This window comes from Onychomys torridus, chromosome 8 (assembly GCF_903995425.1).
Source record: "Onychomys torridus chromosome 8, mOncTor1.1, whole genome shotgun sequence".
Lineage (NCBI taxonomy): Eukaryota > Metazoa > Chordata > Mammalia > Rodentia > Cricetidae > Onychomys > Onychomys torridus.
Genome location: NC_050450.1, coordinates 95,951,139 through 95,964,638, shown reverse-complemented (window position 1 = coordinate 95,964,638; position 13,500 = coordinate 95,951,139). Strand labels below are relative to the sequence as shown.

General features: G+C 47.1%; 1 protein-coding gene across 1 annotated transcript in view; it reads left to right on the top strand.

Annotated features, from left to right (window-relative positions):
* Positions 1 to 13,500, top strand: part of Prkca (protein kinase C alpha) — a 399,183-nt gene that overhangs the window by 373,330 nt on the left and 12,353 nt on the right. The window contains exons 15-16 of the mRNA XM_036194969.1: positions 4,508 to 4,615; positions 6,624 to 6,764. Coding sequence (XP_036050862.1) covers positions 4,508 to 4,615; positions 6,624 to 6,764 — 249 coding nt within the window. The remainder of the gene's footprint in view (positions 1 to 4,507; positions 4,616 to 6,623; positions 6,765 to 13,500) is intronic.

The following is a 13,500-nucleotide window of genomic DNA, read 5'->3' as shown; positions in this document are numbered from 1 at the left end:
GTCCTCTGTCTCCTCTTCTTCCTTCCATCTTTCCTCCCTCTTTCCCCCTCCCTACAGACGTGCCTGCCTTCTTCTCCAGGACTTGCTAGGCTGCATTCTCTAGTGAGGAGCCCAGGCACTAAGTCTCCTTGGGCTCCGTGGTGATGACAAAAGACTTGCCAAATCAGGAAGGTACTGTTTGTTTCGGCTCTCAGCGCACAGGTACTCAGAGTTCATCATGGCAGACGCTGGAGGCTGCTGGTCACATTGCAGCCAGTCAGAAAGCAGAGAGAGGTGACGGCTGCTTAGCTGGCTTTCTCATTTCTGTTCAGTCCTGGACCTCAGCCCATGGGCTGTTGACACTGACATTTGGGGAAGGTCTTCCCACACCAGTTAACCAAGTCTAGACACTCAGCACAAACGCCCAAGCATTTGTTTCCATAGTGATTCTGAATCTCATCAAGTTGATGGGATGAACCATCACAAGTCTTGTACGCAGACCCTGAAAGGGTATCCAGGCCTTCCAAGGAACACCTCATCCCCATACCTGGAGCCTCTGTTCACCTTCTGGCCTGCCCCATGCTTCTCAGCACCACTTAGCCTGCCTTGCATGCGTCTCTCAAAGTCTCAATTTTGGATTGAAAAGGGTAATCATCCTCAAAAATGACACCTGCAAGGTTTTCAACATGCTGGTGCCATGCTGGGTACAGGCCACAACCTTCGTTCCAGGCTTCTTCACCTGGCTGCCTACAAATAGCAAACAGCGTTCCAATCAGAGCCTAGCAAAGTAAAGTGAATTTCTGGTGTGTCTGTGACTCAGCCATGGGTGTCACTTGAACCCACAGGGGTAGAGACTCAGCAACAAGAGTAGATAGATATAGGCACTGAGAAGGAAGATCGATTATGAGCTTGTCTGAAGGGTTAGGCACTAAATTTGTCTTCCTGAACTGTAGAAGGCTAAAGATGAGCAGGACAAGGTGTCTGGTTGCAGTTGTATGTGCCTTTGGCTTATCAGTTGTCAGCAGCCAAGTGGGCCCATTAAGTCTGAATAGCCTGAGTGTGTATCCAGTTTCTGGACAGCTTGACAAACATAATTGCTTGTGGGAGGGCATTAATAGTGCTCATGTGGCCCTCTGATGAGCACATTTCGACTCCAAGTGTTCACAGGAATTGTCATAAGGGGACTGGCTCTCTCCTGTCAGTGTTCTTTTCTTTCTAGAATAGTTTATTAGCACTGGGTGCTTCATCTCAGTAATTGGACCTTCAGCCCAAATGAGTGTGTGTGTGTGTGTGTGTGTGTGTGTGTGTGTGTGTGTCCGTCCCTATCCCCAGGTCCTCAGCAATCTGCAAATCAACATGGAGGGGCCCTTACCCACTGCCTGTTAGGAAGTGATTCATGTGGGAACCATCACCTCATTTGTCTGATTAAAGCTCAGAGCACTCAGAGTAGGATGTGGGGTACAACACGTTCAGAAATTTTTCTTTACACAAACCCGAGACTTGTTAATGGGGAGCTGAGCTCAGAACACTGCGTCCAGATTTGTAGACATTTAAAAATAGCCGTAGGAATGGGGGCAGTGGGGAAGAGAAGCAATCTGAAATGGTCATGTACCGAGTACCCGCAGCAGATTTGCCCATATTGTAGTAGCTGGTGTTATTAGAAAGGAAGATGGATGTAATTATAACCTGTCTGCTCTGACCTGCCTTCAGCACCAAGGCCTGAGAGCAGGTAATTATCTATAAAGAGGCCCCGGGGTGAGCTAAAGAGTCCTAGCAAGAACACAAACATGCTCACATCCTTTGCCATATAATCCCACACCTGGGATGTTGTTTCTCAGAAGTAATTCAGAGGAGAAAGGAGCTGGCATGCACAGAGATCTTTCGACTAGTATTCTACTATTCTAGTTATTAGAATGCAGTGTTGGAAGCAATTCTGAATGCACCCGAGGACCCATGAATCCATCTGAAGAAGTTGGTGGCTCTCTGGCTCTGCATGGGAACACTGCTGGCTACCAAAAAAAAAAAAAAAAAAATGTGTTTGCAGCAGTCAGAAAAACAGAGAATTCAGATTAAGTGTCTTATTTGAAAATAATATGAGAAACGCTGAGAATCCATGAAAAAATAAAAGGATATTTGTATGTAGGTATAACAGGGGAACTGTACCCATGAAATATCTACAATATGGCTACTTAAGAACTGAACAATGACAATACCAGGTGACATGCCATTGGGAAGTCACATAGGACACCACCCGAGATGAAGTTATGGGTGATTAGCAACTGCTGAGAGAGGGGGAATTTGTCTTCCCTAGAGATGAGCACCCTATATGGTTATCTAATCCCAAATGGTCAGACCCAAAAAAATACTCACACAGCAACACTAAGTGCACTCAGTAGCTTGAATTTATATATTTATTCACATTCATACAGAGAGACAGACATGTGTTCTCCTGGCATTATCTTGAAGTCTATATTGTGATGTGTGCATTTTATGTATGCATATGTGCATACATATATGTACCTGCCTATGTGAATGTGTATGTGAGTTTTGCATATGCATGTGTGTATGTATGGAGGCCAGAGGTTACCTCAGGTGTCTTTCTTGGTTGCTTTCCACTTTATCTTTTGAGATCAGGTCTCCCATGGAACCTGGAGCTCACTGATTAGGCTAGCAAGCCTATCCAGGGATTCTCCTGTCTCTACCTCACAGTTCTGAAATTACAGGCATGTACCACCATGTTCTGCTTCTTTAAATATGTGTTCTGGGGTCCAAATTCAAGTCTTCATGTTTGCATGGCATATACTTTATCACCTGGGCCATCTCCCTAGCCCCATAACAGTTTCCAATAAGGAGTCAAAAACCTACAAATAATGTAGCCTATCTGGACTCAAAACTTAAAGGCTTTGTTGGGAAGAGACCACCTGATGAGTTGGGAACAGAACCTATGCCATGCCCACCTCAGATTCCAACTTCACTGTGCTCATGGCAGGATGCAGCCTACAGCCAAGTTCATAACTTAGCATGTTCATCTTAATTATGAAAACCTCCTTGGCCAAAGCTCAGATGCTCTTCAGTCCCTCACCAGGGAGATGCTGTGTGGGTGTCCAGTAAGAGGTATTGAGAGGATGCCTGTTATAGGGCCAAGAAGATGGTGTCTTGGACAGCAGGCCAGGCACCACTGTAGCTCTTGGCCAGCACAGGCCATCTGCAGCTGCACTCTCCCACTGACTGCCTTGTGGGTCCCTCCAATGTTGTGTTTCATCTCCACATCATGCAGGCTCTGCCCATCCTGCCCTGACTAATTCACAGCCAGACTCATTTTAGTTCTCCTCACCCACCTGCACACAGCCGCCAAATCACACATGCTTTTCAAAGCCACACATTTGCAACCGGAAAAGAGGCCCTTTATTTATATTTAGAGAGCAAAAGAAAGAAAATAAAGTGGCGCCAGCCACCCGAACCTCCATTCCCCCATGCCCAGCCCTAAGGGAGGGCTCTTTATAGACTTGGTTTCTTTCCCTCAGAGCTTGTGGCTCTCCTGCCCTGGCCCCGTGCCCAGTTCCCCTTCAAGCCCCTGTCATCTTTGTGTTAAGTTCAAGGTTAGTTGTGCCAAAGAAGACGTTGAGGAATCTCCCTGAAGTCTAATCCTTCTGGGTACATCCCATTAGAGTGAGGACGATAGAGCCCTCGGGATTAAAGATGTAAAGCAGAACATGCTTGAAGAGCATCTTAGGCACAGACAAGTTCTTGGGATCTCTTACACCCCATCCCCATCCCAAGAGGTTCCTCTGCCTCAATAACAACTGTAAGTACCCTTCCTTGAGATCTTTCTAGATACCACCAACAGGGCTCTGGACTAGTCAGAAACCCCATCATAGGAACTGGTGTGTTTAACAGGTCAGTCATTTGAGTGTGGGTACCCAACTGGGAAGTAGAGCTAGAATTCTGGCCCAAAGTGACCTCAAAGCCCTGATGTTCCACAGTATACCACAAGACCTCCACATCTCAGGATGGTGATGGTTAGCATACTACAAAGGACAAAGGACATATCCAGAAGCTAGCTCCTGTCACTGCCACCAAGAGGCTACCTGTCCTGTCAGGCCAGAAGGGCCCTGGTTCTGCCCATTTTGAAGTTCCCTCCACTCCAAGTCAAAGCAGAAAGCATCCTCTGTGCCCCTCACATATACCCTCTAAACAGGAACCATCTGTAACCTGACTTGTTCATAATTAGATTTTTAGCACATAATTACAAGATTAATGGATTAATTATAATTTATTTGCAAATCACTAAACGCATTACTCCAAAACATGATTATTTGGGGTTGCTCAGGGCAAGATAATGAAAGGGACAGTTAAAAAATGGGAAACACAGAACCAGCAACCTAATTAAAGATAATCAAATCAGCTCCGCGTTCGCCGAGCTAACCTTGCTGCCTGCGGTGTGTGGGGAAAGGCATTTCTTCTCACGGGTCTTCAAGCACCATGGCGAATGCATTACCCCTCTCTTTCCCATCTTTGTCTGGAGCAGCCTCCGTTTGATGGCGAAGATGAGGATGAGCTGTTTCAGTCTATAATGGAGCACAACGTGTCCTACCCCAAATCCTTGTCCAAGGAGGCTGTCTCCATCTGCAAAGGAGTGAGTATACCCGGCTTCCTCTCTAGCAGCCCACAAAGATGGCTAGCAGAGGAAATGCCCTTCCCATACCCAATGCTGTTTTTGAGACAGGGTCTTGCTATTTAGCTCAACCAAACCTAAACTCCCTATGTAGACCAGGATGGCCTTGAACTTGAGTCCTCTTGCCTGAACCTCCCAAGTGCTGAGATTACGGGTATGCACCACCATGACTGGTTTCCTTTTCCAGCCTTCTAAGAGAGACACTAGAATTATCACAAATGCACACTGCTGCAAAATGCGGTGACATGCGGCCACAGGGGGACAGAACAGACTTGGATTCCAGGAGTTCCCAGTCCATTTCTTAACATCACAAGGGGGTAGGACACAGCTCACTCAGTAAAGTGCTTGCCCCTAAGCACAAAGGCCTGAGTCCAGTCCTCAGCACCCACGTAAAACAGCCAGGCATGTGATGCACACTGTTGAAGCAAAGGCAGGTGGACCCCTGAGGCTCACTGACCAGCCAGCCTAAGTCCAATCCACATGTTCCATGGCAGAACGACACCTGAGGTCGGCCTCTACACACATGCACACACTCATACACCCTCTGTCTTCCACACATGTTCATGTGCATACATATACCATTGCAGGCCCTTGGGGAGTGCTAATTCTCACATCTGGCCTCCTAATTAATTCTCCTAACTAATTCCCACATCTGAGACATAGTTTGTTCTTTCTCTCACTTAAGATAGACATATTAAAAATGGGTATAGAGCATCCATGGACAGATCAATACATTTTTACAACATGGATGCATGCTCATAACTGTACCCTGGTCAAGAGGGACAGAACCCTAATTGTCCCTTCCTCTTTCCCCTTACAGTTGCCATGACCCACCACCCCAAGCCAATTAGTATTAACTACACAGTCTTGCCTGTCTTGGGCTTTGCATGGAGGGGCTTCTTTAGCGGGTGCCCCAGACTTGGCTCTTTAGCGCAGCGTAGCTGTAGTAAATGTGGCCAGTTGCTGTGCTGCCGTATTTCCCTCTTCCATTGCCACAGCGTGGATTTTTGCTGTGTGGACACTGGACAATCTTCCCCTGCATTCCACTCATGAGTGTTTCTGTCTTGGCTGGAGGCTGTTATAGATAGAACCGTTTTGAATCTTCTGGGTCCTTGGCCAACTCTATTCTTTCAGGGAAATGCTAAGAATTTAACTGGTGGTAGTGACTTACTTAGTTTTCAGTGGTCAAGTTTTGAATCACAAAAATCATCAAAAGAGAGTGCCCCATACCCAGTGTTTCCTACTTAGTGTGTTTGAAGGTCAAGGCCAAGGTGTCTGTGGCAGCTGAGGAGCCTCTTGCTGTGGAAAAGCCCAGAGCTGGCACCTCCCTCTGACTCCTGCATCAGATACCGTGAAATGAGCCACTTGCTGCCTTTGCTCCAACATGTGTCTTCCTAACCCATGTGTCTGGGAATATCTTGATCCTGGCAATAAGGAGGATTGTGATGCTTGTTGCAGCATCCCACATGATGCTGGCCTACAGTCCTTTCAGCACACGTGATCTCACGCCTTTTTTTTTTTTTATCAAATGTGCATATAAATAATATGAACTTCTCTTCCTCTTCTCTCCCTTCCTCCCCCGTCACCTTCCTTCCTTCCCCATTGGTAGTGCTAAGGATTGGACCTAGAGCTTTACACCCTATAAAGGAAGCTCCCTACCACTTGAGCCATAGCCCCAGCCCCTGCTTCCCTGTCTACATACAGAATGCCAGGCTCAAAGCACATGATACATACAGATGCCTGTTTGGATTTTTATTCCATGTGGCCAGTGTCTCCAACTGCTCCCTTACTGTGAAAATCACTATACAGAGGCCGCACTTGTCAGAGCACATGTGTGTTTCTTGGTGAACTTTCTAGTGTGTTCTCAGGCAGCACCGCCATCTATGCCCAGAGGCAGAGCTGGACAAAGAAGGTGCTGGCTCCAGAAGGCTGCTGTCATCAAACTGACATTTGGTCTCTTTCTCTCTAGCTTATGACCAAACACCCTGCCAAGCGGCTGGGCTGCGGGCCTGAGGGAGAGAGGGATGTCAGAGAGCATGCCTTCTTCAGGAGGATCGACTGGGAAAAACTGGAGAACCGGGAGATCCAGCCACCATTCAAGCCCAAAGTGGTGAGTCCAGAAAAGCAGGCCAGTGTCCTGAGCTGTGTCCCTGATCCCGAGCGTGGCCCTCCCACCCTTTCTCTGGGAGGCAGGAGGCTAGTGAAGCTGGCCTTGCATAGTAAGGAAAATGGTCGAGTCCCCAGCTCAGGACTGTGCACAGTCATGGAATCCGATGGCCAGAGTTCTGCTGTCTTTACAGAGTGAGGACAGAGAGAGGGCAGATGCACAGACTCCTAGCCCTCCTTGCCCTCTAAAGGATGGCCACAGAACACCCAGGCCAGAGCCACCAATCTGCACTGGACTCTGGGGATAGTGTGCCCTGCAGAACTTTCCTTGCCCTGGTCCTTGCCAGGACTTGGGCCTTGAATCCGTCTCCAGCTTTCCTAGATCTGCCTGCTCTGCCAGCCTCCCTGACAACCAGCCCCACCATGGGACCCTGAAGCACACCTAAATCTCCACCAGCTCACAGGCAGGGCCTGGACACTGTCCCCACAGTGGCTCCTGCATCCACTGTAAGGAGTGGATGACCGCCACCAGTCCCACCATTGCTGGCTTTACCCAGCTTCTACTATGTGATTCCCATCTTTGAAATTCCATTTAACCTATCACACGATGCCCCCTTTCCAGGCTTCTTTCAAACATGAGTTCACATAGTCCTCCCAACACCCCTGTGAGGTAGACACAAATTGTCCCCACTTTGCATTTGAGAAAACCAAAACACAGAGAAGCAGAAAAACTTGATAGAAGACACAGCTGGCAGATGCTGGAAGGATGGCATCAGAGTCCTTTCCCACTACAATGTCTCAGTAAGTTGGTGACAGCCCCAAAGCTTCTTCTGGTAGTGAATGGCCCCCCACTATGCCCCTTCTTATGGCTTCTGTCTCTAGAACTAAACTGTGTGTCTTTAAGACACCAAGTCCTCACACACCCCATCTGCTTCTCCACAGTGCCCAGGATATCTACCCACCCCCTCCAAGTCTTAGCCCCAGTGAGCCTCTGCCCTGTGCTCTCCAGAGACTGTAAGGCAAGCTGCCATAGTCCACAGTCAGTGTCAGAACTCCAGCTGCCGGATTGGCCCCAATCTGTCTCTGGCCAGCAAGCTGAGCAGGCCAAGGAGACCCCTGTGGTGGCAGAGTTGCTGAGTAGGAGCAGCAAATCCTTCCTCAGATGTGCCCATGTGCCCTCTGCACCAAAAATAACACTGGCAGTGGCGAGTCCACCAGACTTTATTCTCCTCAGACATTTTTAGCACAGACTGAAGACAAACTAAAATTAATCAGGTCAGTTGATTTCCCCCTGAGTCATTGTTTCAAACAGGCAACTAGATGGTCTGCTCCCCTCCAAGCTCCTCCACCAACCTGGATTTGGGTGCTCTTAGGAGGCCCTCTTCTTCAGGCAACAAGACCTGGTTGTAAGGCTTGGGAAGATGAGTCGGTGCAGGTACCTCAGCTGGACAGTGTTTCAGAGTTCCTTTGTTCACAGCTGCCTAAATTAAAACATGAAATGTCATTAGTGGTGTCTGAAGCAAGGCCTGTTTCTCTGCAGGAGCAAGAGCCCCCCTACCCACCTCCATTCCCCACCCCGTGTGGACCCTGCTTAAAGGGCCAAGCAGAGAGGACTTACTTGTCTGTCGATTTTAGAAAGAGGCGGAGTGCTGCCAACCCGACCACAAGGCGGAGTTTCTTCTGACTCTATTTCCATCTCCCACCTTTTATACGTAGTTGGCCTTAAACTCATGAGCAGAGAAAACCGGGGGTGATTTGTCTTAGGCAGCTGAGAATGTGAGCTGATCCCCTTGGGTCATGGAAGGATCTGGAAGTATAGTGATTCCTATGGTAACAGCCGATGTGTGAGCAGTGTTTATTTTATTATTCTCAACGGACTGCATTTTGTTTGTTTGTTTGTACTGAGTGCTAGTTTAAAAAAGGAATAAATTGCATTTGGCTATGAAGAAACAACCACCAGAATCACAGACAGAAACAGAAATTGTAGACAAAGTTCCTGAAACTGTAGCTTTTGTGAGGAAGCCAGAGGTGGGAACAAGGCCACACCTGCTCACAGTGACCTTTTCTTGCCCTAGTCCTGTACTCAGGAGCCAGAAAGAATTGTAGGGACAGAAGCCATGCCAGAGAGGGGACACAGTTGGGGGGGAAGAGCAGGAAGCAAAAAAGAGGGGTGGGATACTTCGTTTTCACAAAGAAAGGTGGCGGGATTCCTGGTCACAGGCTGGCCAGCAAGGCGTCACCCTACCCCCCCATGCCACAGACCCAGGGCAGTCGCCTCCTAATCTCAGGTGAGGAGGATCATGCAAGAGTCTCTAGGGTGTCACTCTGTCCACATGACACAGTGCTGGGGTGGAAATACCCTACCAAGAACGGGGTCAGCGGTTGAAAGGTCATTTAGGACAGAAGAAAGCCACACAATCACAGTCTGATTTGCACAGGGAGTGGAGAGGAAGGGCTGCAGACAGAAGCTGCTCTGGGGCGTGGCTTCCCAGCTTCCCAGTGAAACATGCCTCTCTGATCCATGGCTAAATGCAAGCTCAGAGGAGTGTGGAGTGGAAAAGCAGCGGAGCATTCTCCAGCAGGTAGTCAGTTCAAAGAGGGGTGAGCAGCACAGGCCTCTGGGTCGGTCGCTGCTGTAAGTGCCCAGGCAGTGTGGCTGCCGGAGCCTCTGGCCTCCTTCCTCGAAGTGAGCCCAGCTCTGAGAGCCCACTGCCACCCCCACCTCTGAGCAGCTCTCAGAGGCCTGGCTGTCAACCTTGTCCATCTTGGTGGGGCCTTCTAGTGGGTTCTAACAAGCACTGATGAGCCAATTTCCTGAGATCTACAGGACTAAGGGCCATTAGCTGTTCTTCCTTTTGTACTGCTCCGGCTTCCATGGAATTAAGAACCAGCTGTGGGAGTTCAAGTGCTCACAATACTGGCTGGCTGCCTCAGGGCATCTCATCCGTGATTGTAGACTCAGGAGTCTATTGGGGTGTTCTTTTGTTTTCTACCACTTTACTCATAAACCTCGGAAAAAATGATTCCAGAATTATGGACACCCTCTCCCTCACGAGAAGGAAAGGGAGAGGTATCACATATCAGGGCAGGAGTGGAACTTACCCAGAGGAATCAAGGTTCCCTTGGTGTACAGTCTGTTTACACCTTTTTGTCACTTGAGTAACAATTTAAGCTAACCCTTAGACCAAAGTGCCATGTGACATATGAGGTGTCCCAGCAAAAGACCCTTTATGGTATAGAATCCATCAGGAAGTCCTATCAGGACCTTCCATCTCCCACTGGCATAAAGTCGAGGCCCACACTGCTTCCGTGGCCTGCCTCCTGTGGGATATCACACTTAGTAGAGCAACAGGACAAGAGTGGTGGCTATCAAAAGTGGGGACTGGAGTCTCAGCAGTGAGGGAAGAATTTTTCCTACAGTGGCCAATGGTGAGAAGGCCTAGTCCTTAGCAGAGCCATGTCTGTCCCCCAGAGGCTACCATGTGCCACTATGAAGCCAAGATTATCCCTAGGCAGGGGAGAGGCTTTCCTGTGATAATTTGTTTCAAATAAAGGTAAAACCAGACAGATGTGCTGTGCCAACCCAGCGGGAAACCACTAGACTGCTGTCTCCTCATCCTTACGAGAAAAATGCCATCCCACCGGGTCCCAGAGAGCTGCTCAAGGAAACACATACAATAAACTTCAGCCATGATGTGTCCAATGCTCCCCACAGACAACCCAAGTTGTTAAAAGAAAGGCTGTCCATATTTGGACAACTCCATGAATGAGGGGCTGTCTTTAGAAGACACGTTGTCTCTGAAACAGGTCCATCTTCAGTTACAGAAGAAATGAATGTTCCTTCTCTCCTCTGGCTTCAAGCAGGCAAGGAGGTACCACACAAGGAGCCATACAACTGGCCTGCTTGGCCACCTGGCTCTCACTAAGGGAAGGACAGTCCTCTTTCTGCTTGGTCTAAATTGTGAAAGCTCCTAGATGCTAAGGAGCCCTCCGACTTTGGGGCTGCTGTCCTGACATATTAGTCATGCAAATAAGTGGCCCAGAGTCTTCACTCCATTTCCCTACCTGAAATGAGTATCAGTGTCTACAGACACAGCAAAAGCCCAGTAAATTGATTTTTTTTTTTTTTAAATTTTATCCATTGGCACAAGAAAGCACAATAGCTCTTCCCGGACAAGCCAGAAATAGCCACTGTAACTGGAAGGCACATTAGAGGAGGGATGTTAACCTGTAAAGTCAACACCAAGAACTAAATATTCCTGAATCCACCAGTAGGTAAAACATTTTTTAGGTGGGCCAATCTCTTAGAGACAACCTTCCTTGGGAAATTAGTGTAGTCGCTTTATCAAAAGGAGGTAAAAAAATAAAAATAAAAACAAAAAAATAAACAAAAAATGAGAATAACTGTCACAGGGGCCTTGTCATCCTTGTAGCAAGAGCCAAAGACAGTAAGAATAGCAAGTGTAGACACAGGTGTCACTGGACGAGCAGGTACAATCATGATTCCTTCCCCCACCATGAAGGGAGCCAGCAGTGGAGACGCTTACAAGATGAGGGTCCCCTTGCATGACATCATTAGCTTGTTTAGAGAATATGATGATGGTTTGGGGTTGGCAGTTATTTTTTAAATTACTTTGAAAGAATTTCTCAGACTTGTGAAAGAGTTGGGAAGCTGGGCATAGTGGCAGCCCTCCAGTAATACCACTACTCAAGAGGTGGAGGTAGTGAGATGATGAAGTGGAAGACAGCCTGAACTGCACAGTGAGATCCTGTCTCAAAAAAGCCAAAGGCTAGGGGTGTAACTCAGAGGTACAGCATGTGCCTGGCAGGCATAAGGCCCTGGGTTCAATCCAGCACTGCAAGGGGGAAAAAATGTCTTCATTCCCATTGCCTAGATCTTAACATTGGACCATGCTTGCCTTGTTCTTTTTTCAATTTATTCTCTGAATCCATACACACACACACACACACACACACACACACACACACACACACACACACACACACACACACACACACGTTTTCCTGAACCTCTTGAGAGTAAGTTGTTGTATGCTTCTTCAAACATAAATGATTCTGTGTATATTTTCTGAACTTGAGGACATCTCATGGCACAGTGTTCTTTCAATAGTGAGTGTGCAGAGCTGCTTATATAGAGCAGCAGCTACACAGGTGAAGGAAGAAGTCCATAGTGACTGCCTGACTGAGATAATGTCTCTGGCACATCTAATCAGCCCTCTTGAGTGGCAGGCAGATTCATTTTCCTGGTCTTTCTGTTGAGCCAGTAACCAGGATGCTAATTAAAACTGAGATTCTCAAGACTCAAGGAGCTTTGCTGACAATTTAAAAACACTAACCATCCTTGGAGACAGAAGAAATTACATCATGGTGTATCGGGGTTTGATTTAAGCCTTTAAATCATTCGCTGTCAGCATCTTTCACTGGTGAATTAGAAGCAAGCACTTTCTCCTATTCTTTAATAATTACTTTCCCAAATATTTTTCTGCTTGGAAGAAATGCAACATTTTTAATAATAATAAATATAAGTAAATTATAAGCCTTAGAGCTTTGGTGGTTAAGGGTTTTGTACATACATACAGACCTTGTCTGCCTCAAGTTGACACGTTCACATTGTCCAAAGTTCAAGTTCACAACAATGATGGTCACTGCACTACTTTGGAAAAGAGAACTTTAAATCTTCAACATCTAGACACTTATATAAAGAAAGGCAAAATGGAGTGCATGTTTTTTATCCCATAGAAAATAACGCTTGATAAGCTGGAACTATTCACTTACCTCAAGAATATGTTCATTGAAAAAGCCAGATGTGATAGCACGCCACCGTTAACCCAGTGCTGGGGAGATGTAGACAAGCAGATCCCTGGGTCTCACTCACCACCCCACCCAGACAATGTGGGAGGCTCTAGACTAGAGAGGGACTTCTCAAAAAAAAAAAAAAAAAAAAAAAAAAAAAAAAAAAAAAAAAAAAAACCAAAAACAAGGTAGACAGATTCTAAGGGATGACAGCTGAGATTGTCCTCTGGCCTGTGTAAGCATACACTCATAATGCTCATTCACCAGAATATACAAGTGCACCTTTATGTGTGTGTACACACACACATACACACACACATACATACATACACACACACACACACACACACACACACACACGCGCGCGCACACACACGCATGCACGCATACACGCACGTGCACACGTGTGCACAAATGCTCTCACTTTATTGTTTTGTCTTTCGATAAAGGGTTTCTCTATATAGCCCTGGCTGTATATAGCCCTGGCTGTTCTGAAACTCACTGTGTAGATTAGGCTAGCCTCCTTAAACTCTGAGATCTACCTGCCTTTGCCTCCTGAGTGCTATGATTAAAGGTGTGTGCCACCATGCTTGACTAAAGCACACACTTGTGTGGATGTATATCTTGTGTCTGTCAGCAAACCCATCCAGAAAATTAGACTCCTTCCAAATAGCACTTGCCCTTCCCAAGACAATGTTCCAAGGCAATAGGTGAGCTGAGTATGTCCGAAAAACCAAAACCCTTCTCTAGTCCCTCACCTCAGAGATGTTGGCCAGAAGTAGAGGACGTCTCAATCACTTTAAGGCAATTATTACCATTAAAATACTATCCGTCTGTGGCCAAATGATCAGCCAAGCAGTAAAAAATATAAAAGGAAAGATGGTCTCTCCTCCCTAACTTCTAGTCCCACAATTCATGATCTTTTC